The sequence below is a fragment of the Felis catus genome, chromosome B2, assembly GCF_018350175.1.
Source record: "Felis catus isolate Fca126 chromosome B2, F.catus_Fca126_mat1.0, whole genome shotgun sequence".
NCBI classification, from domain to species: Eukaryota; Metazoa; Chordata; class Mammalia; order Carnivora; family Felidae; genus Felis; species Felis catus.
Window position 1 is genome coordinate 77952930 of NC_058372.1, and position 24112 is coordinate 77977041.

Here is a 24112-nt window from a genome sequence, read left to right on the forward strand (position 1 = left end):
AGTGAGTGATAAGATTTTGAAAGGAATCTTTTTCTCAACAGTGGGCTTAAAATATTCGGTAAACCATGTTGTAAACAGATATGTTATCCCTTAAGCTTTGTTCCATTTGTAGAGCTCAAGCAGTGTAGTTTTAGCATAATTCTTAAGGGCCCTAGAATCTTCAGCATGGGCTTCAGCTTAGTCACCAGCTGTATTAGGCCCTGACAAGAGAGTTGGCCTATCCCTTGAAGCTTTGAAACCAGGCATTGACTTCTCCCTTCTAGCTAAGAAAGTCTTACATGGCATCTTCTTGAAATAGAAGGCTGTTTTGTCTACACTGAAAATCTGTTGTTTACTGTGGCCACTTTCATTAATGATCTTAACTAGATCTTCTGGATAACTTGCTGTAGCTTCTCTATCAGCACTTGTTGCTTCACCTTACACTTTTATGTTACAGAGATGGCTTCTTTTCTTTAAATCTTTTCTTGAACCAACCTCTGCTGGCTTCAAACATTTCTTCTGCAGTTTACCCACCTCTCTGTCATGGATTGAGGAGAGTTAGGGTCTTTGGTTTAGGGAATGTTGTGGCTGGTGACCTTCTATTCAGACCACTAAAACTTTCTGCGTTATCAGTAGTAATAAGACTGTTTCACTTTTTTTTTTAATTTTTTTCAACGCTTATCTTATTTTTGGGACAGAGAGAGACAGAGCATGAACGGGGGAGGGGCAGAGAGAGAGGGAGACACAGAATCGGAAACAGGCTCCAGGCTCTGAGCCATCAGCCCAGAGCCTGACGCGGGGCTCGAACTCACGGACCGCGAGATCGTGACCTGGTTGAAGTCGGACGCTTAACCGACTGCGCCACCCAGGCGCCCCCAAGACTGTTTCACTTTATTAGCATCCATGTATTCATGGAAGCAGCACTTTTCATTTCCTTCAAGAACTTTAACTTTGCATTCATAATTTGGCTGTTTGGCACAGGAGGCCTAGCTTTAAGCTTGTCTTGGCTGTCGACATGCCTTCCTCATTAAGCTTAGTCATTTCTAGCTTTTGATGTAAAGAGAGAGACATGTGACTCTTCTTTCTCTTGAATACTTAGACGCCACAGCGGGGTTAATTGCCCTAATTTCAATAGTGTTATGTTTCTGAGAATAGGGAGGCCCAAGGAGAAGGAGAGAGATGGTTGGTGGAGCAGTCAGAACACATGCAGCGTTTATAGATTAAGTTCACTGTCCTATGAATACAGTTTGTGGTGCCCTAACAATTCCAGTAGTGACATCAAAGATCACCGAGCACCATAACAAACAAAAGAATAATGATGAAAAATTTTGAAGTATTGCAAGAATTACCAAAATGTGACAAAGACACAATGTAAGTAAATACTGTTGGAAAAATTGTGCTGATAGACTTGCTCAATGCAAAGTTGCCAAAACCTTCAATTTGTAAAAAACAAACAAACAAACAAACCAAAAAACAATACCTTTGAACCATAATAAAGTGAAGTGCGGTAAAATGAGGTATGCCTGGATATGTATATATATGTAGAAATATATCACCTTCTTTAGGGTTTTTTTTTTGGGAGGTTAGGAGATAATTTTAAAAAGGAAGCTTACAATTTCAGAACTATTGGGAAATTGGTATGATATATTTTCTCTTCTAGCAAAAGCTATTATTATTATGGAAATTGATTCATTATTGCAAGAGGCCTAAGTGTTCAATCTAATCTATGTTAGATTAGGAACATTTGCCTGGCATGAAATTCCCTAGACATCCAAACATGTTTTTCCAGAAAAAGGAAAATGATACTTAATAACTTTTTGTAGAAAAACAAGTGCTAGCTGAAGTAAGAATTGTATGCATCGTTGGTGTTACTTCTGAAATTCTTGAACATGTGAGTAAGGTCATCCTCTGTCACATCATCATAAAATGTCCAAGGAAAACATTAAAACTAACCTTGCCAACATTTGCATGTGTGAAACACAGAATATTATACTCCATTTCATTCCTAGAAATAGACAGATAATCACAGAAGAACCTCTAAATGCACATCTTTCCATTCAGTTGGTAGCTTTTGTTTAGACTTTTAAAAGTTTTGTTGCAGGAATTTTTTTTTTTTTTTTTTTTTTTACTGCTAACATGAAATACATGGTTTTTCCCAATACTATTTCTCTAACTCTCCAAAACCAAGTAGGTGTTCTACAATTAAAGCCTGACACTAACTACCTGAACTTAGCATCAGATTCCATAGGTTAAAGGATTCAGTTCCTCAAGATTGTCCTCACTTCCGATATCAGTGGCCAAGTGAGTGCTTGGGTCTCCAGGTTACCTGCACTTCTGTCCAACTTGGAGAGGGTCAGGGTCTGTGGATATATGTATGACTGCTCATAAAGTGAGTTGTTGCTGCATTGCTCTTAAATTTACCAGATTACCCTTTCTAGTCCTTTCTTCCTTCCTTATCCTCTCTGATCACTTAACTACTATTAGAGGTAGTAGAGAAGACAAGGCAGTGTTTTGAGTGTTTAATGGTAGAATGTAATTTCTTCCTTCCTCCTTCCTAACTTCCTTCCTACCTTCTTACCTATCTACATATTGTTTTTACTTTTTTTTTTTTTTTTTTTTTAACATTTATTCATCTTTGAGAGGCAGAGAGAGACAGAGCATGAGCAGGGAAGGGGCAGAGAGAGGGAGACACAGAATCGGAAGCAGGCTCCAGGCTCCGAGCTGTCAGCACAGAGCCCACCGTGGGGCTTGACCTCCATGAACTGCGAGATCATCACCTTGAACGAAGTAGATGCTCAACCAACTGAGCCACCCAGGCGCCCCTACATATTTTTTAAAAAACTGCTTCTGTAGGCCAAAAAATAATAAGCCCTCGTGGAGTTTTCATTCAAGATACCCTCTTTTCTAGGAAAGGACACTGAATTTACACATGTGATGAGACGAGTCTTAAATCTTGAAGTGTGAAGAGGACCAATTATGGCAGTTTTCTATATTATAAAAACAATTAGAGTCCTTTATTTAGCATACTTATAGAACCTTTTAGATAATACTTTTTAGTAACCCACGATTTTAATAGTTGTAGAATCTTAAATGTGGGTGTCTGCTTAAATGCTGCTGCCAGTTTATTCCATCTCTTCTTTCTATAGAATAAACAGGGTTTTTTCCTTTTAGTAATTCTGATATGGTGCATTTGAAATATTTACTTCATTAAGGGATGAGGAGTAGTTTCTATTTAAAAAAAATAAGCACTTTATTATACAAGTTATTTGACTTTATTATTGTTGAAGTTCTTTAGATGATTTTTTTTAAATGATAAAACTTGTCATAAAAAATAGCAATATGTTGTACCGTTATTTTTTGTTAACTGAAAAGTTAATTTCTTCTGACCATATATGCAATTTATTTATTTTAGGTGTTCAATTTTATGCTCCCTATATGAAAAATAGAAGTGTAAATATTTGAAATTCTTTACTACATGCCTCCTGGTCAAGCTGGTCTAGGTATCTTGTTTTTAAAACAACTTTTAAATCTTAGAAGTTTGGGGGTGAAAGGTGACATTTTGACTAAGGAAGTCATCCTTCATGAAATGATGCTGTTGTTGGATGAATTAACACTAATCTTTTCTCCTCTAGAGAGCTGCTACAAATAAGACTATGGCTTTATTACTTTTAATAATTTAATTGGTATAAGCTACTTTTTGTTTTCATAGATAAAGCATGTTATTTTTCAGAATTTCTCAGGGAGGAGAGAAAAACTGATTAGCCAGTATGTATTTTGATTTACGTTGAATATTTTTTATTATTCCTTCCAAAACAGACACTCCTTGAATATGCAGAGAAATGGAAAACTTCAGAAGATCCTTTACCTTTATTGGAGGTATACACAGTGGCTATCCAAAGTTATGTTAAAGCCCGACCTTATCTTACCTCTGAATGTGAAAATGTAGCATTGGTTCTGGAACGCTTGGCATTGTGAGTAGACCTTTGAGTAAATAAAAAATCAGATACAGCTCTTTTGTTTTAATTCTGTATTTCAGTCTTTTATGATAGTTTAAGTAGAATAGTTTTGGGGTACCTACTGATACTAGAATTATTTGTTTTATTTTACTTTGAATCTTAATAATTATTTCTATCGTTACCAATTTTTTGTTTTTTAGAAGCTGTGTTGAACTTTTATTGTGCCTACCTGTCGAGTTATCAGATAAACAGTGGGAACAGTTTCAGACACTGGTGCAGGTGAGAATATCTACCTATTAGATTTCATATAGGCATATCTTATGTCTGTTTTCTTTACTCTATATAAATTTTTTGGTTACACTTTAAAACATCTAACTAATAACAAGCATTAATTGCAGCTCTTGTTAACACTAATGTCATGCATATAGTAGATGTTCAATAAATGTGTGCTAAATGAATGTATACATTTAGATAGATTGGTTGAATATTGCACTGTTCTTTAAGATCAGTTTAGGACTTTGCCAGACCAGTAAGGGAAAATAAAAGAAAATGCCCTAATTTGTATTTAGAAACAGTTTAATTGCTGAACATCTGCAATATTTTTATAAGAATTTAATATATCATATAATCCTTTGTGGGGGTAGGTATATTTTTCCCATTTTAAAGGTGAGGAAACTGAGGCTCATACTTTAAAATATTTATTTGCCCAAATTTGTACAGTTGATTTTGCAGAGTAGTCATTTGAATCAAGGTTCTTTATTCCAGAGTTCATGCTTTTCTCCTATAACTGAAAACACATGCTTTGTCTTTTTTATTTAGTGCTATTATTCTGCCTTACGTAGTCCTACACAATTTAGTACTTAGTTGTCTTGGAATATTTTCAAGAATGTTAAATTTTGTTTCAAGCACTAGATTGTGCTGGATATACTATAGCTTCAAGTACGTTTTGATTAATTGATTAATTAAAAAGAATGTTTCTGCTAGCTAGTTTCACAAAGTATACTTGTCTCTTTCTCTAACCAGAGTTCTTAAAATATGTTTTGGCTTGATGTTTTTCTGTAGGAGATACATTAAAGAGAATTTTATTCTCAAATTTTAGAAGCATGTGAAATAAACTATATTTAGGTAGAGAAATCAGCTTTCCTATTTCAATATTAACCATTAAAATCTTCATCAGTTGCAAAATTCTTGAAGGTAGGATTCATATCTTAATATTATAGGATTTCACATAGTATTTTACACATAATACTTAATTGTTTGTGGCAATGAAGGTGTCTTGTCTTGTTTGTCACGTTGCAAATAACTTTTTGATCATGTAGTTTCTACTTCAGCATATCAGTACCTCATGTCTTAGGTTATTTCCCCAGCAAGTATTTATTTTTAGGTAAATAATTATTGTAGAACTTTTCATTGTTTGGCACTCTATCCCTGAATTAAGTTGTTTATATGCAAATATAATACTGAATTTCTCATTATTTTGTTTGTTGACATAAGATAAACTTTTAAACTTTCCTTTTTGAAACAGAAGCACTAGTTGATATTTTCCATATGGGTTAATGAGGAGGAAATAACTCTTTAAATCCTTATATGGTAGCTTTCAGCAATTACTTAAAGAAAATTTCTTCAAGCCCTGGAACTTGTTGCAGTGGGAAGATTCTATGGTTCTGAGGAATAGACTTTTTGTATAAACATAGTATGTAGCTTTAAGAGTTTCCATAACACTTTGCTCTTATTTCAGAGCTTCCTTGGGGTTATTTTATACCTGCTTAACAGCATTTGTTTCATTTAGCCTGCGCTTCCCCTTTCTTTACCCCAGTAGAGGATAAGCCCCATAAATGCAGGACCAGTTGCTCTCTTCCTTAGTCCTTTGCCCATAGACATTCCCAATGAACAGTTTCTGAATTGGGTAAAAACTATTGGTCCTTTTGTGTTTCGAAGAATACACTAAATGCATGAACACTTGGAAACAACTAGTAAGCAAGTTTTAGTGTCGTAGCTTTAAATAGAATATTGCCAAGGCTATGTAATAAATAAATGAAAAATCATGCATTTAGTTGTTTTCAAAAGTCCCTTTTATTGGGATATGTGTATGTTGTCACTTAGGCCTTGATGCAGATCTGTCACTTATTAATGGTAGTTTTTTGGGAAAAGTTTTGTTTTTGTTTTTTTTTTACTAACACAGGATATAAAATGTGTAAGGTCTTTTATGCTATGGATATTCTGATAGCTTCCTTGAGAAATAACTTTGCTCTTGGTTTAGATTTTGGAGGAAAAATAAGTTTGACTTATTTCTAGAAATACATTGTATTTATTAAAATTTATAATTGATACAATTCTTGAGATTCATCTTGAAAAAATCAGAAGTAAAGGAATTCAGCACTTTGTAATGTGATGTGAAAATTTTAAGATAAAAGTCTTTTCAAAAGTTAGTATTATATTTAGAGCCTGATAAGCTTGCTTTTAAAAATCTGTTGTAATTCTTTGGATGTTTATTTAATATTTATAGGTAGCTCATGAAAAGCTGATGGAGAATGGCAGCTGTGAATTGCATTTTTTAGCTACTCTAGCTCAAGAGACTGGGGTGTGGAAAAACCCGGTACTGTGCACTATTCTTTCCCAGGAACCATTGGATAAGGATAAAGGTAAATTTTCTAGAGAGAGAGAAAATAAAAATCACTAGACTAGAAAAAAAAATGAGTACTTAAAAAACTGTTTTGATAAGTATAATTCATCTCAAGATTTCCCAGAGAAGGACCATTTAATTAAATTTTACCTGAGGTGCTTCAGGCCCTTCACCTTTATTTTATTTGGGGGAAGATGTATTTATAGGATATTACACAATCTTAGAGTAACAGAAAAACTAAAAATTTTCCCAGCATCTTTTCAGTAGAGGAATTCACTCTGCAACATCCTGACAGGTGGCAGTCTAGCTTATATTTGATAACTTACTTGACAGATGGAGAAGCAGAAGTAGGGTAGTTAAATGATTTTCCTCAAAACAGAGACAGAAATTCATGCTAGAACTCTCAAGTCTTTGCCTTTAAGATTAGTACTCTTTCTCAGCTTGTTGCTCCATCTTATTTTATTCTGTTTTGTTGTTATTGGATGAGCTTGGGCAGTAAAGATTCCAGTTAAACTGGCAGATATCCTGTTGAAGTAGGTGGCTAAATCACTAATAATATGTATAACACTTAATGTTCAAAAGAGTTCAAAAATTATATACACCATGAAGAAGACCACAGTTACAGTCTTTGGTACTTTTCTTGAAATTGTTTAGGAAAGTACCCAGATTTCATCCAGACCTTTCCCAGGGTATTTAACTGAAGAAGTAAATAAACTACTTCTGTTGTTTATTGCTGCTTTGCTTGTTGATTGATGGCGAACCCTAGGTATTTTGCTATGTAATAGCAAATTGTGAAGGCCCTGAGAAAGTGTTGTTAGGGCCATTGCTTGTGAATTCTTCTGGTATTTTGATATTTACCAAACAGTCTTCCCAGCCAGTCTCCAAACTTCTCTTCAAGCGGGTTTTTTTTCTACCTGGCTCCCCTCTTAACCATTTCTCCATGCTTTTCTGATAGTTCTAGCAATGTTATCTGTTTCTTAATTTTCATAAGCCAGATGATTTTTAGTACCGCCTTCCATCATGGATACCTACAGATTAGCCACAGTGTTCTCAAGACCTTGGAGAAATGGGGAGTGGACTCTCATTACTTAAATTAATAATAACAACATTTAAAAGTTGAGAATCTCAGATTTTTTTGCCTTTGGCATATTAGTTTTATCCTAGTATACTACCACCACTGTGATTTTGTTCTTATAATCAAATTATACTTTCTGATCTATCCAGCTTTTGGAAATATTGGATGTAATATGTTAATAATAATATCAAATTGCATTGTATAGTTCCTAACGGTTTGAAATGTGCTTTTAGAAGTACTGGTTTCATTTAACCCTCACAATGATCCTGTGAAAAAGGCAGGATCTTTATTGTCCCTATTTTACAGATGAGAAATGGAGGCTCAGGAAGATTGGTTGTCTTTTCTATATCACATTGCCAGTGATGTGAGGCAGAGCCAGGAATTGAAGTCAGGACTTCTCTCCTTTTTATATCATGCCTGCTGGCACCTAGCCTAAAACCTGTAAATAAAATTGCACCTAGTTTAAATTAAAGAATTAACTCCTCTTCTCTGTTGTTAGTTTCTGAATAGCATTTTTGCCAAACTTACACATTACGCTAAACAGGAAAATGGAATCTTTACCTTAGCAGAGATTTAAGATTTATTTTAAAAGAGCATGTGCTCAGTTTCCTTACTTGCTTAAACGTGCTTAACATTGTTTCTATTAACAAAGTCTCTGCCCATTTCTGTGCTGCTCTATTTCTTGTTCTTTGCCTGACATAGCTACTAGAGTAATTTGTGGACTATTTAGCCAAGAGGAGTTTCTTACAGTACAGTGGGTTATAGGTAGCCAGACTTTAATACAACTCAGATGTGAAATGACAGAGATTTTGCATCCATAGTCTTCACTTGGTCCTCTTTTACTTAGAATGTCTCTTTGATGGGAGTTATTTTATGGCTAATCACACACATAAACTAGAAGTGTATGTTTATTACCTGCTTTGGAAAACTTGAAGGAATTAACATTTTACACAAAAATACGAATTGATTTACATTTTCAAACTTGATGGTTGAAAAGGATGGGGAGCTTTTAGTTTTACCTCTCTAGCCCCTTAGTTTAACTTAATCTAGCCTACAGCAAGTGTGAAGTGAAGAGCTAGAGCTGAGAGAATGAGTACACCTCAGTAGGCTGTGCTCATTAGTTTATAGTAAAGCCTCTAGAGTTTTCATGCATTTGAACAGTTATCTACTTAATTCTGAATTTTTTTTTTAATTGACTAAGTTTGGACCCACTACAACCCAGCTAAACCAAGAAATGCTCTTTGATTTGAGGGATTGAGCGTGGGTGGAACTCAAAATTTTAAATGCTGGTTTCACTTTAAGGTTTTAGCATCCTAGAATAAAGTAACTGTAATAACTAAATCAACATATTCAGGTAGATGGCCTTTGAATATCACAGGAACTTGAAGCTTACATGTTACTTGAGTCTTTCTTTGGTCATAATCTCAAGATTGGAAAGACTGAATGTTTTTGTTTTTTTTTTTTTTTAAAGCCCACTTTTAACTCCCGTTTAAAACATCACTGATAATAAATTGGCCTTTGCTTGAACACTTCTAGAGAATGGTTTGCTAGGTAGTTCAGTCCATTCTTAACCTATGATTAGAAAATCTTCACTGTGAAAATTGCGAAAACTGCATTCTTAGAATTCCATCTTTTGGATCTAGTGCTACCCCTAAAGCCATGCCAAAGTATAAATCCCTCTTTCATGCCATAGCAGTTGAGATTTTTAAAGATGTTAAATCTACATTCATGATTCCTGGTTTTTGTTTTGTTTTTAATGTTTATTTTTGAGACAGAGAGAGAAAGAGTGCGAGCAGGAGAGGGGCAGAGAGAGAGGGAGACACAGAATCCGAAGCAGGCTCCAGACTCCAGACTCCGAGCTGTCAGCACAGAGCCCGACGCAGGGCTCGAACTCACAAACTGCAAAATCATGACTTGAGCTGAAGTCACACTTAACTGACTGAGCTACCCAGGCGTCCCCATGATTCCTGTTTTTCAGTGCATTTTGTTGTTCTCTTTAATGTATAATTCTTAGAACTTCATGTGTACCCTAAATATGATCTGGCCAGCTTTGAAGTCATTGGTGCTCTCATATTTTTCATCCTAACATTTTATACATGTTAGTGTGACTTGAGATGACATTAACCGTTTTGGGTAGTCATATCATACAACTTGATGACATTACTAAAATCACACAAAATTTTTAAAACAAATGCTACCCTTAAATTATCAACTACATTTTTTAAGCTTATTTATTTATTTTGAGAGAGAGAGAGAGAGAGAGAGGGCATGAGCAGGGGAGGGGCAGAGAGAGAGGGAGAGAGAGAATCCCACGCAGGCTCTGTGCTGTCAATACAGAGCCCGACAGCTCAGAGTCCAGTGTGGGGCTTAAACTCCAGATTTGTGAGATCATGACCTGAGCCAAAATCAAGAGTTGGACACTCAACTGACTGAGCCACCCAAGCACCCCTCAACTACATTTTTATACTTTGTCTTTTGGCACACAAGGCATTGCCTTTTTTTCCCCGTTCTGCTTAATTTCACTGTTAGATTTATTCTGTCTCGGCAACTTGTCAATATTCTTTTAAGTCTTGATTTTGTCATTCAAGGTTTTTGTCCTTACCAGTTTCCTCTTATTAACATATATTCTGTTGACATCCACGTCCTTGATAATAACCATAAAATGGTCGTGTCCAGAAACCTAGCCCCTGAGATATTTCTAGAAATCTTCCTTCTTGCTTTTAGTCCTTTAATCAGTACTGTTTGATTATGGTTGTTTGATCAAATATTCCTATTTTTCTTTTTGTCTGCTCCATGGTTCTCCTTTTTTGTATATAAGGATTGGGTGAAAGACCATAACAAGTACTTGGCTAGAGTTCTTTTAAGTAGTGTTGTTTAATACTGAGGTTACTATGACCTAATTTATTACTTTTAAAAATGAACTTCTTATTTTTAGAATAGTTTTAGAATTGTGAAAAGTCCCCATATACCCCACAGCCAATTTTCCTTACTCTTCATATCTTAAATTAGTATGCTACATTTGTCACAATTAATAAACCAATATTTATACTTTGTTATTAACTAACTTCCATACTTTATTCAGATTTCCTTAGTTTTTACCTAATGTCCTTTTTCTGTTCCAGGATCCCATCCAGGATACCACATTACATTTAGTCGTCATGTCTTCTTAGGCTCCTCTTGGCTGTGACAATTTTTCAGACTTTCCTTGTTTTTGATGACCTTGACAGTTTTGAGGAATACTGGTCAGGTATTTTGTAGAATGTCCCTTAACTGGGAGTTATCTGATGTTGCTCTCATGATTAGAACTGGGCTTATGGATTTGGGGAGAAAGATCACAGAGGTAAAATGTCATTGTTATCACATCATATCAAGGGTACATACTCTCCGCATGACTTCTCATTGTTGATATTAACATTACTTGATTACCTGGATGAGGTAATGTGTTTATCAAGTTTCTCCACTTCAAAGTTATTCTTTTCCTCCCTTTCCATACAGTACTCTTTGGAAGGAAGTTACTACATACAGACCACACTTCAGAGGTGGAAATTTGAGCTCCACTTTCTTGAGGGGGCAGTATCTATACAGATTATTTGGAATTCTACACAGATTTGTCTTTTAACCCTTTTATTCAGTCATTTATTTATATCAGTATGGACTAATGGATATTCATTGTCTACTTTGGTGATAATCCAATACTACTTTATTTTAGTTGCTCAAATTGTCCCAGCTTTGGCCATTGAGAACTCTTTGATTTAACTTCTGCGTCCCTTTTACATACCCCCTTCGTTGTGGGTTATGTTTTTCATTTGAGTACTTCCTTGCTTTCTGACACTGTAAGGTACTCCAGCTTATTTTGCATATTTTCTACCCCAGTCCTAGAATCAGCTATTTTTCCAAAGAGCCCTTGTTCTTTTTCTTAGAGACTAGTATTAGAAACTAAGATCTGATAACTGGGTGTGTTCATTGCTGTGGAGGTGTCATTGCTTTTAGGACCTTTCAACAGACAAAGCAAGAAAATATATGTAGGTATGCTAAGCCGTGTATATACACATCTGTAAATATTTCTATATGTAACCAGCTGTATGTGTATTAAACTAAATATGAATGTGTTCATGCTGATGTATTTCACTCAAATCCATACCACAAGGATCATTCTAGCCTTCTCTTGCTTATCTATAACCTCTCACATAAACAGAATGTCATATAATTGGAGTCATGCAATAATGTAGCCTTTTCAGACTGACCTCCTACACCATTGGCCGTCTGTGTACTTAATTAATCAGTCTTAGTGTACATGTTTTCTACCTCTGTGGAAAACGGCTTTATTGATTAGAGTACAATGCTTGTGTACAGTATCTTGCCATTTTTCTGATAGGCTCCACTCATCCAAAGTTAGATGAGTATTTCCCCACCTCTTCCAGTAAAGTTCTTTCGTAACACTTGTAGTACCGTTTAGATTTTTTTTTTTTTTTTTTTTTTTTTTTGCCGTATTCTGCATTTCATCCTGGGTGTCCCCAACTTCCTAAATAATTTTTTAATTTGCATGTCTTAAGATTCCTTCTTTGTTCTGTAAGGTTCTATAGGCTTTGACAAATGCATGGTGGCCATGTATCCACCATTACGGTATCATACAGAATAGTTTCACTGCCGTGAAAATATCTACTATCTTCACCCATTTAACCCTCTCCTGAACACCTGACAACTACTGATTATTTACCATCTCTATAGTTTTGCCTTTTCGAGATTTTCATAATTATAGGCTTTTGGTCTAGTGTCTTTTACTTGGCAGTATGCATTTAACATTCATCTATGTCTCTGATACCTTAACAGCTCATTCTGTTTTATTGCTGAATATTTTTTATTGCTTATTAAAGACCTCTATGTTTTTAATACCTTAACAGCTCATTGCTGTTTTATTGCTGATTAGCAATAAAAAAGATTCTTCATCCCGTTTCTTTATCCATTCACCTGTTAAAAGATATCTTGTTTGCTACAAGTTGCTGTGTATGAACAAAGCTACTATAAACATGTGCATGCAAGTTTCTGTGTGGACACAAGTTTCACATCAGTTGGGTAAATACTAGGAGTAAGATTGCTAAATCTTATGGTAAGACTATGTTTTGCTTTGTAAGAATCTGCCAGACTTTTTCTAAAGTGACTATACCATTTTGTATTCTCACCAGCAATGAATGAGAATTCTTATTGCTCTAGACCCCCACTGGCAATTGGTATTACCTATTTGGGGGAATTTAGCATTCTAATAGGTGTATAGTAATACCACATTTTTGTTTCAGTTAACAATTTCTGTAATGACATAAGATCCTGAAGATCTTTAAATATGCATGCTTGCCATCTGTATATCTTCTTTGATGAGGCATCCCTTTAGAATTCTTGCCTGTTTTTTAATCAGATCATTTGTTTTCTTATTGTTAAGTTTTTTTTTTTTTTTCAACATTTATTTATTTTTGGGACAGAGAGAGACAGAGCATGAACGGGGGAGGGGCAGAGAGAGAGGGAGACACAGAATCGGAAACAGGCTCCAGGCTCTGAGCCATCAGCCCAGAGCCCGACGCGGGGCTTGAACTCACGGACTGCGAGATCGTGACCTGGCTGAAGTCGGACGCTTAACCGACTGCGCCACCCAGGCGCCCCTCTTATTGTTAAGTTTTAACAGTTCTTTGTATATTTTGGATACAAGTCCTTTATAAGTTTTGCAAATATGTTCTTTCAATCTGTGGCTTATCCTTTTCCTTAACAGTGCAGAAATTTTAAATTTTAAGGAAGTCCAACTTAGGAATTTTTTCTATTGTGGATCATGCTTTTGGTGTTTTATCTAAAAACTCATTACCACTGTGTTAACTATACTGAAATAAAATAGAATAACAGTACATGCATACATAAATACATACATCCTCACTACCAAACCTAGAGTTCTGTAGATTTTTTTCTCATAGAAGTTTTGCATTTTATATTTGGGTCTCTGATACATTTGGGGACATTTTGGGATAATTTGGCAGGTATAACCTAATTTGTGTTTAGTGAATCTGTCTTGTCACTTAACACTCACATACCTTCTTCTGAACAATCACAAGCCATGTTTTTAATATAATTAATTTTGAGACTCTTATTTAGGATTATTTCTATTGCTCAGCCCCATTTTGAAAATTACATTTTCCTATCTATCCTTTTAAGTCTAAAGTTTATTATTATCAGAACCACCATAAGAAAAGAGGAAGTCTCCCTTTTCTCTGTCATTATAAATAATACATAGTCACACCCAAGCAGCAGACTTTTCTCGAGAAGGTACCCACCTTTGCCAGTTTGATTGTTCTCAACATTTGTGGTGAGCTAGGGGCCATCTTGGGTTCTAGCTTTAATAACAGTTCACACAGATTAGTACCAGGTCTATAACATTCAGGGTGTGTGTATCCTTGGTCTTGAGCCTGCTTCCCCTTCTTTTGTATATGTCATCATTTTACAATCTAGACTCTGAGAGAGCTCCCTATTACAGTCACACTGAATCCCTTCAGCCTTTCCCCTTATTCTGATATATTGGGATAATTTGCAGTTGCACAGATTAAATTTTTATCATCTTTCCAGTCCTTTCTTGAATTTGAAGCCCAGCAGTGTCTTTCCCCCCAGAACCCATTCTTTTTCAAAGGAAATTTCTAAAGCTTAAGCTTTACCACAGTACTTATAAATCCTTAAGAGTTTTGTGAGAAAATAAGTCTTTATTTCAGTAATAAACTTTGCATTTAAAAGTGAAGGTAGAGAATTGTTCCTTGGTATATCAGGTATTAGTATACATAAGATATAATAATATTTTGAAGGGAGGGGATATGGGAGGAGAGAGCAGGTGATAACTCATACTTTCCAGGTAAATAGGATGAGGCCAGATATGATTACAGCTGCATTTACTTTTGGATAAGAAATCTGTAGTTCCTTCACTCTTTTGGTACATTTTTGGTGTATTTTTTTTTTTTTTTTTGTATAAAGATATATACTATATATATTTTTTTTTGTATAAAGATACATATGTATATCTTTACCTGTCTATACAGAGAATGCCAGAAGAGGTGACTCTGAAACCTTTAAGTAGACTTAAATCTACTGACAATTTTTTTTGTGTTAGGACATTTCTTACAGAAAGTTACTAAAAAGAAAACCTTAAAGACTGTATGAAGTACTTTTAGGAATACAGTTGACCTAACTTGTTTCTCTTTGGTTGTCCCTCCCTCCCTCCCTTCCTCTGTTGTTTGTTTAATTTCCTTTTTCTATTGCTTTGTGTCCCCTTCTCTTCTTTGCCCTTAACTGACCTTGTCTTGGTATACAAAATAACTGAAGGGAACATTTTAGATTTTATTTTTAAAAATCACTACTAAATTAGATTGCCTTTTACTTGTATATAACCCTTAGATCCTTGAGGATCAGTGACGGGATAAAATTAAGCTGACAGAATTAAACTACAGTAAGCTTATAAAAGTATTCACTTGCAGTTTTGGGCTGATGACATATTTGTATTTATACTCTATTTTTATGTAATTAAATATAAACATAGTGACCCCCATATTTTCATTTTCACTAAAAATGATTTTAAAATACACTCACTGGTTTCTTGAAACATCTTGAAACATTAATGAGTGTATTTTATAATAATGTTACGTGGATAAATATGTCAGAACTTAAACGTAAAACTCATAATGAGATCTTACTTCACACAAAAATTTTAATGTTGCGTACTAACTAGGTTCATCTATGATGTGGATTTTTATTAAATAAAAAATTCTTTTTAAATGTTTATTTTTGAGACAGAGACAGCACAAGTGGGGGAGGGGCAGAGAGAGACAGGGGAGACAGAGAATCCCAAGCATGGCTGGTGTCGCCAGCGCAGAGCCCGACACAGGGCTTGAACCCACAAGTTGTGAGATCATGACCTGAGCTGAAACCAAGAGCCTGACCCTTAACCGACTGAGCCACCCAGGTGCTCTGACAGAGAATTTTTTTTTTAATTTTTAAAAATTCTGTTTCATATCAATCATGTCAAAAATTCAGTTATCATAAATTTTTACTATAATCCATTATGACCATAAAGTTTCAGATTAATGAAAAAGGAAGCAAGACTGAAATCTTTTAAGTAAAAATTCTATTTCTTACAAATGTAGTATATTCCCTCAAGAAAGGATGAGGGGTGGGGTGAATATTAAGACTATCCCTAATTGGTAATTTGGGCACTGAAATCTAGATACCTACAGCAGTGGTACTCAATCCTGGCTGTGCCTAAATCACCTGGACAGTTTTCAGACATTTCAGTGCTTAAGAGGCCTACCTCAGACCATAGTCTGTGGGTCTGAGCCCCAGTCATCAGTAGTTTTTTGTAAGATCAAGATAATTGTACAGCCAGGGTTAAGAGCCACTTATCCAGAGCTTGACGTGTTGTGGTTTTATTAAATTTCTAAATTTGGATATTTGTGACTAACAATGCTGCATTGATTTTTTAATTTATTTTTTTTATTGTGGTTAAAAACATGTAACATAAAATATACCATTTAATCATTTTTAAGTGTATGGTCCAGTGTTAAGTATATTCATATTGTTGTAAAACAGGTCTCCAGAACTTTTTCATTTGCAAAACTAAAATTCTGTAATAATAGCAACTCCTTCTACCCTACCCACTTCTACCAGCCAGTAGTTAAGCACCATTTTACTTTTGGTTTCTGTGATTTGATTACTTTAATACCATATTTACCTTTTTGTGACTAGCTTATTTCACTTAACATAATGTTTTCAAGGATAATCCGTGTTGTAGCATGTGACAGGATTTCCTTTCTTTTTAAGGCACCTGTGTGCATCAGTCAGTTGAGTGTCTGACTCTTGATTCCAGCTCAGGTCATGATCCCAGGGTTGTGGGATTGAGCCCTGTGTTGGGCTCTGCTCTGAATGTGGAGACTGCTTAAGATTTTTTCTCTCTCCCTTGCTCGCATGCCCTCTCTCAAAAATAAAAAAAAGTGAATAACATTCCACTGCATGTATATACCACATTTTGTTTATTCATTTATTGGTGGACATTGGGATTGCTTCCACTTCTTGGCTGTTATGAGTAATATTGCTGTAAACATGGGGGTGCATGTGCATATCACTTTAAGACCCTCCTTTCAGTTCTTAGGTGTATATACCCGTAAGTGGGATAGCTGGATCGTATGGTAGCTAGTTCTATTTTAACTTTTTGGGGAACTTCCATATTGTTTTCCATAGAAGTTGCTCTGTTTTACAGTCCCATCAACAGTGCACAAAGGTTCCAATTTCTCCATATCCTCACCAGCATTTATTTTCTGGGTTGTTTTTTTGTTTGTTTGTTTTTGATACTAACTATTCTAATGGTGTGAGGTAATATCTCATTGTAGTTTTGATTTGCATTTCTCTGATGATTAGTTGGGTATCTTCTCATGTGTTAGACTTTTGTATATCCTCTTTGCAGAAATGTCTGTTAAAGCCATTTGTCGACTTTATAATAGGATTATTTGGTATTTTATTGTTCTAAACATTTTTTTATATATCCTGGATATCAACTCCTTATCAGGTATATGATTTGCAAATACTTCCTCCCATTATGTAGGCTGCCTTTTCACCCCGTTGATTCTGTCCTTTGATGCATAAAAATTACGTTTGATGTAGTTCCAGTTGTCTGTGTTTGGGTTTTTTGTATGTACCTTGGTGTCATATCCAATAAATCCTTGCCAAGTCTAGTGTCTTCAAGCTTATCCTCTTTGTTTTCTCCTAGGAGTTTTATGGTTTTGTGTCTTAAATTTAGATCTTCAATCCATTTTGAGTTAAATTCTTATATGATATACAGTAAGTGTCCCACTTCATTTTTTTACACGTGGATATGAGTTTTCCCAGCACCATTTGCTGAAAAGATTGTCCATTTCTCATTGAGTGATTTTGGCAGTCTTGTTGAAGATCATTTGACTATATATGTGAGGGTTTATTTTTGGACTTTCTGTTCTACAGCATTGCCTATATATCTTTGTTATTAGGCCAGTACCACACTGTTTTGAAAATGTAGCTTTATAAATTATTTTGAAGTGAGGAAGTGTGACACCTCAGACTTCGATCTTTTTCAAAATTATTTTGGCTATTTGGAATATCTTGAGATTATATGAATGTTAGGCTAAATTTTTCTATCTCTGCAAAAAATGCCATTGAAATTTTGACAGGAATTGTATTGAATTCTTAAATTGTTTTGATAGGTGGACATTTTGACAATTATTAAGTCTTTCAATCTATGAACACAGGAATCTTTCCACTTACTTGTGTCTTTAATTTCTTTCAGCCATGTTTTATAGATTTCAGGGACAAGTATTTCACCTTCTTGGTTAGGCTTATTTCTTTTTTTTTTTTAATTTGTTTTCATGTTTGTTTATTTTTGAGAGAGAAAGAGAGAGAACACAAGCAGGGGAGGGGCAGAGAGAGAGGGAGACACAGAATCTGAAGCAGGCTCCAGGCTCCGAGCTGTCAGCACAGAGTGCAGGGCTCGAACTCACAACCGGAGCCAAAGTCGAACGCTCAACCGACTGAGCCACCCAGGTGCCCCAGTTAGGTTTATTTCTAAGTATTTTATTCTTTTTTGTTAATATTGTAAAATAGAATTGTTTTCTTAATTTCCTTTTCAGGTTGTTCATTGCTAGTGTATAAAAATGCAATTTATTTTTGTATCCTGTAATTTTTGCTAAAGTCATTTATTCTAATTGTTTTTTTTTGTGTGTGTGGAATCTTTAGGGTTTTCTATATGTAAGATCATGTCATCTGCAGTCCGATTATTTTACTTCTTTCCAATTTGAATGCGTTTTCTTTTTTTTTCTCTCATCTAAATGCTAAATTGTTTTTATGATAAAATACAAATTGTATTTTTTAAAAAGGAATAGATAATGCAGATTCGGGTAGGCCATGATGAAGATTTTAGAATTTACTCTGAAGGCAAAGGGACCATTGGAGGATTTTAAACTGGGAGAAGACAATCAAGTGTGTACTTTAAAAAAAAAAAAAAAAAGAAAAGAAAAAAATAAATTTAAAAAAAGAAAAGAAAAGAAGACGCAAGTCCTAGTGGAGATGATGGCTTAAGAGTGGATGCAGGAGACTAACAAAGTGCAACAAAGTGGTCTGGTAGATTAAAGACTGGGCTGGGAGGAGTGGGTGAATGGCAGGAGTAGAGATGGGGAAGAGTGAATGGATTGACTATTTAGGAATTATAAGTGACAGAATTAGGTGGTGGATTGGATGTGTGGGTGAGAAGCAAGTACGAGAGAGCATTTTTAAGGCCAACTCTTAGATTCCTGGCTTTGAGTACAACTAAGTGGATTGAGATGACATATGCTGTGGTATGGAGGTTTTTCCCCCCAAATGTTTATCTATTTATTTTAAGAGAGAGAGAGAAGAGAATCCCAAGCAGGCTCTGCACTGTCTGCACAGAGCCCAGTGAGGGCTCCATCTCACAAACTGTGAGACCACGACCTGAGCTAAAATCAAGAGTAGGATGCTTAACCAACTGAGACACCCAGGCATCCCAGTATAGAGATTTTTGTATGCAGAGTTTGAGATGGTTGTTAAATAGCTAGTTCAGAGATGCTACAGAGGAAAACGTGTGCAGATCTTGGCATGGAAATACACATCTAATTAATAAGTTCATTCCACTTTGAGGAAAATTCAGGACCTAGTCTGAATTAAGTTTTTGTGCATAGGACATGCTCGTTTGGTATTTGTGGAATGATTTATCACAAAAATCCAACATATATATTGTAATATATTTAAAGTTAATTATCTTTAATGTAGGAACTAGTATTTTTAAATATTATGTATGTGGCATTCTATGAGAAGAGGCCATTTCTTACTTTCTCAATTGAACTGGCTAAACATTGATGTACATTGTCATTTTATGTAATCCAGCTCTCTTGACCGGCTCAAATGTGGTAAAACCTGCTTTTCTGTTCAAGTCCATAAATACAGGTAAAATAGATTAAAGGGTTACACACCAGTAAAATTCAGGATATTTTTACTTTTCTAGAATGGGAATGTGAAAAGCAAGGTGAGGAATGAGATGTGCTATGACTAGCTATTCAAGGATAAATATAAAACTTTTTTCGTAAGTCTGGCAAGCACTAAAACAGGTAGTCTTTGAGGTGATGTTATAACATCTGTGATGTCTGGATTGGAGAGGAATAGAGAAAGATACAGAGGAATGGGAAAAAGGAAAGCAGTGAGGAAGAAATGGAGAAAGGCGGGGGAGAGTGAGCATTTATTAGGTTCTGAAGTGGGTATTAAGATATAATCTACTTTTGATCCATTTGAACCCCATGCTTCAGAATTATTTTCCCTTAAAACTTAATGCCACCTCACAGCTCTTTACTGCTATACAGTGCCACTCTAATTAGAAGTAGACACACTAGGGGCATCCTAGTCAGTTAAGCATCTGACTCTTGATCTCAGCTCAGGTCTTAATCTCAGTGTCGTGAGTTCAAGGTCCCATGTTGAAGCCTATTTAAAAAATGCCCAGCGTGGAGCCTACTTTAAAAAAAAAAAAAAAGTAGACACACTAGTCAAATGTGAATTTTGTTTTCTAATGCCACCACTGTATTAAGCTGGAAGTCAGAGGACCCATTTTTTCTTTCTGGTCCTGGTTCTGTCATTAACTGGCTGTATGACCTTAGGACGTTACTTACCTTCTGTGAGCCTCAGTTTACTCATCTGCCAAATGATGGAGCTGGACAAAATGATTTGTAAAGTCCCTTCTGCTCTAATACTCTGTATTTCTTTGGAATCAATTTTGCCCTAAGCGTGGCAGTGGTTTCTTATCATTAAAAAAAAAAAAAAAATCCACGTGCAACTATGTTTTTGACATTTTACAGTATTAACATATATCCTCCTATACATTGAACTAGCACAGAAATTATTTTGTACAATCTGTCATTCTAATTTATATGTTGCTATTTGAGATTTTAGGGACGATTTGAGTTTCTATTCAGAGTGTCATCAGTTTTGATAAATACTTGCCACCTTTAAATAATTTCTTTGCCACAGTCCTCAGAATTTGTTGATTTTGAGTTTTAATGGGAATATTTTAAGTAATTCCCAGACTTTGTATTGCTGGCTTTTTCCTTTTGAAAGAATGACTAGGAAAGTAAAACTTTTTTAAGTCTGTGACTTATTTATAGCCAGAACAACTTTATTTTCACTTTTTTTTTTTAAGTTCTCATTTAAAATCTTTACTGATTTTGGTTTGGCAGTGAACTAAACTGTTAAAAGATATTTGCAATATAATTGTCCCCAGTAGAATCATGTGATATTAAAAAAAAAAAAAGTAATGCCCCATATATGTAAGACATATAGTCAGAGGCACTGTAAAGTTATGTTTAGTTTTATTTCTCTGTGTTCAGTCTTTATACTTTTTGATTTAGTTTAATGTGGCAGAGAGTAGAATAGAAAGTGGCAAGTACAAAGGTCTAGACTTCAAGAAAAGGATGGAATTTGGGTTTCTGTGTTAAAATGCTTATACACTCATGGTTTTAATACTGAGGAGCCATGATTATACTGTCTTACAGGAGAGTCTTTTTACAGTGGAATACAGGAATATAGTACAGTTATACCTAAAAAATAAAGGTACTAGTGGGTAGCAAAGGATGTTTAAAAAAGGAAGAACATCTCTCACTTTCCATCTTTTAACTTACAAATTGCTTACTAGACGTATCTTCCAGTCTGTTCATAAAGAGAGAAATTGTGTGTTTTATTTGGAGTATTAAAATTGTATTCCCAAAAGCCTTCCAAAGGTTTCAGGCTAGCCATCACCCAGTAGATTTTTAAACATGATTTTCTCATTGTGATAAAGAAAACAGGGAAGAGTTTAAATTTGCACTGTTAAAATTTAGACTCTCCCTCACAAATACAAAAAGTAAAGATTCTTATTTGTAGTTCATCAAACAGGCAGTAGGAAATTCAAAGACTTGAACAGAGAAGAAGTGTATTATGCTTAAGTGGGTCGTGAGGAAATGTTGAGGTTTATCGGTTAATGTTTTAAAAGTTACAAACTTACGAAGTTTCAGCAGACTTCACCCACTCCCTTAATTTTTCTATAGATATTTAATTTGTTTTAGAACACCTATTAAAGCAAAATAGACCTCACCTTTGTAAAATAAAAAATACATCATCAGTACTGAACACAGTTATTGGTTGAATCTCATCCTCTAGCGTATCCAAGTATCCTTTTGTGGTTACCAGTATGAGTGTGTAGTGCTCCAGTACTGCAAACTTCTAGGGATGCTACTTTCTGGTATTCAAGAATAAATGTGAGGAAAAGAATTTAGTATAATTTTAATAGCAATGGCTATTAGAATTCAATACAAAATTATTTTTAAGTTAATTCACTTCATTCTAAATGGTACTCTCAGGTAAAAATATTTAATGCAACTTTTAAAAGTTAGCAGTGTAATCTCCTTTTGCTTATTAAGGTCAAGTATTTTGTAATAGTGTGACAGTAATAGAAAATTGCAAAGAAAAAAGAGTAGTAGCTCCTGTGCTTAAAAAATATATATATATATTCCTGATAAGTATTTGTATTGCAAATGAATTTTCAAATGTTAATAATCTATTATGTCTTGTTTTTTAAAGTGAATGAATTTTTAGCTTTTGAGGGTCCCATCTTGTTGGATATGAGAATTAAACATCTAATCAAAACCAATCAGTTAAGTCAAGCAACTGCTCTAGCAAAGCTGTGTTCTGACCATCCAGAGATTGGTACAAAAGGTAGTTTTAAGCAAACTTACCTTGTTTGTCTTTGTACATCATCACCAAATGAAAAGTTAATGGAAGAGGTGAGTATATTTTCTTTTGTTAGTAATTAATTTTAAAAATGAAGAAGTTAATTTTCAATTAGAATGTCTTTGACTTCTCTTTCTTTTAGATAGTGAGGGACTATTGTCAGTCTTAACTTTTCAGTATGCTCTTGGGTAGTGATTCTAAGCAGCTTTCAGAATTATATGTAAACTGATTTCATCTAGCTTCTGTTTTAAATAATTCGAATCTTTTTACTGCTTTGGTTAAATTATGGGAAAGATGGAGGTGGCTTAACAATTTAGTAGGATGTTTATATTTGTCAGCAGTTGGGCCTTAACTTTAGTTTTACCTGATACTTGTAGGATACTTGTAGATCTTTCTAACCGGCTAATTTAAGTAACTATTGGAATTTATTTGACTTCTTACTAAGAATATGTTTTCTGTTTTACACACACACACACACACACACACACACACTCATGCACGCACACATAATGTATTCAAAAACATAATGTATCCTAGGAAGAAGTTATGAATACAGATAGATAAATGTCTATATATAGGTCACAATTTTACCTGTATATTTAATGTAAAGCTTTATTTTTCTCTGTGTGACATACGATATTTTTACTTCTAGTTTGACATAAAACAATAGTATTCATGTATTTGTTTTATACTACAGAATTCTGAGGTAGAATCATGGTCCAAATGGGAATTTGCATAATATAGCCTCAGACAGAAACCTGAACGCCTACATGAGGTTACAGGTTGTAATTGTAGAGGTAATTGTGTGATTTTTTTTTTTTTTTTTTTTTTTAAAGACTAGAAAATGAAGAGGAAGATGGTAGCCTTGGACCAAGATTAGGTCCAATAAGGTTGTTGCGGATGGTGAGGATAATGAGGATACTGGGAAGAGTGATGTCTGGCATTTTCTAGGCTGGATAGAATAGTTCCCAGGGCTGTAGCCTAGGGAATTATATCATTAGTTTAGACATTGGCTAATCCATAGATTTTTTTCTTTATTTCTCTTCTATCTCAGATAATTGGCTTTTTAGTCTCTATATCAGAGCAAAGTAGGAGACTGAAGTTTTCTTATTAGTTCAGAATAGCTATGCAGTTAATTGGCAGATACATAGTTTCTTAAGATAGCTTTTGAAATGTATTTAACAGTTTTTCTAAAATTCTTAAATTAACTATTGTGCTGCTGCTACATCTTAGATTTTTTTCAACTCAAATAAAGCTTTCATTATCAGTTCAGCTCTTGTCCTTATGTCAATCTGTCCATCCATCCATCCTCCCTTCAGCAAATTTTTATTAAGCACCGTGGGGTTAAATGTGAGTTAAGGCATAAGCCTTGGCCTAAAGAATCTTTAGCTTCTAATAGAAAACTTTCTAAACATAGGGTCATTGGATTAGCTTTGAAGTCCTGTTTGAAGTTGAAGAGTATGAATTTGTAATTTCCAGGAAGAATCTGTATTTCTAACTCTCTTGAATAATCAAAAGATCTTGCAATACTGAACCTAAGTTTCCTTTTGGTTTAGTTGAGTAGTAGCAACCCAGCTTGCTCTGGGACGTCCTCAGGAAAATTCTCTATGAGGACCGCAAGTATCTCTGATATCCTATGAAATGATTTTTTTCCTTCTTACATTAAGCAGATAG

At 34.8% G+C, this 24112-nt stretch overlaps 1 protein-coding gene across 4 annotated transcripts in view; it reads left to right on the top strand.

Annotated features, from left to right (window-relative positions):
* Nucleotides 1-24112, top strand: part of ZNF292 (zinc finger protein 292) — a 95556-nt gene that overhangs the window by 46602 nt on the left and 24842 nt on the right. For 3 of the 4 annotated variants that reach the window (XM_045057815.1, XM_003986354.6, XM_045057814.1), the window contains 4 exons: nt 3796-3950; nt 4136-4214; nt 6442-6577; nt 22289-22491. In XM_045057815.1, the coding sequence (XP_044913750.1) occupies nt 3796-3950; nt 4136-4214; nt 6442-6577; nt 22289-22491 (573 nt within the window). Of the gene's footprint in view, nt 1-3795; nt 3951-4135; nt 4215-6441; nt 6578-22288; nt 22492-24112 lie in introns of those variants that run through there. The other variant, XM_045057816.1, reaches the window with a different exon arrangement.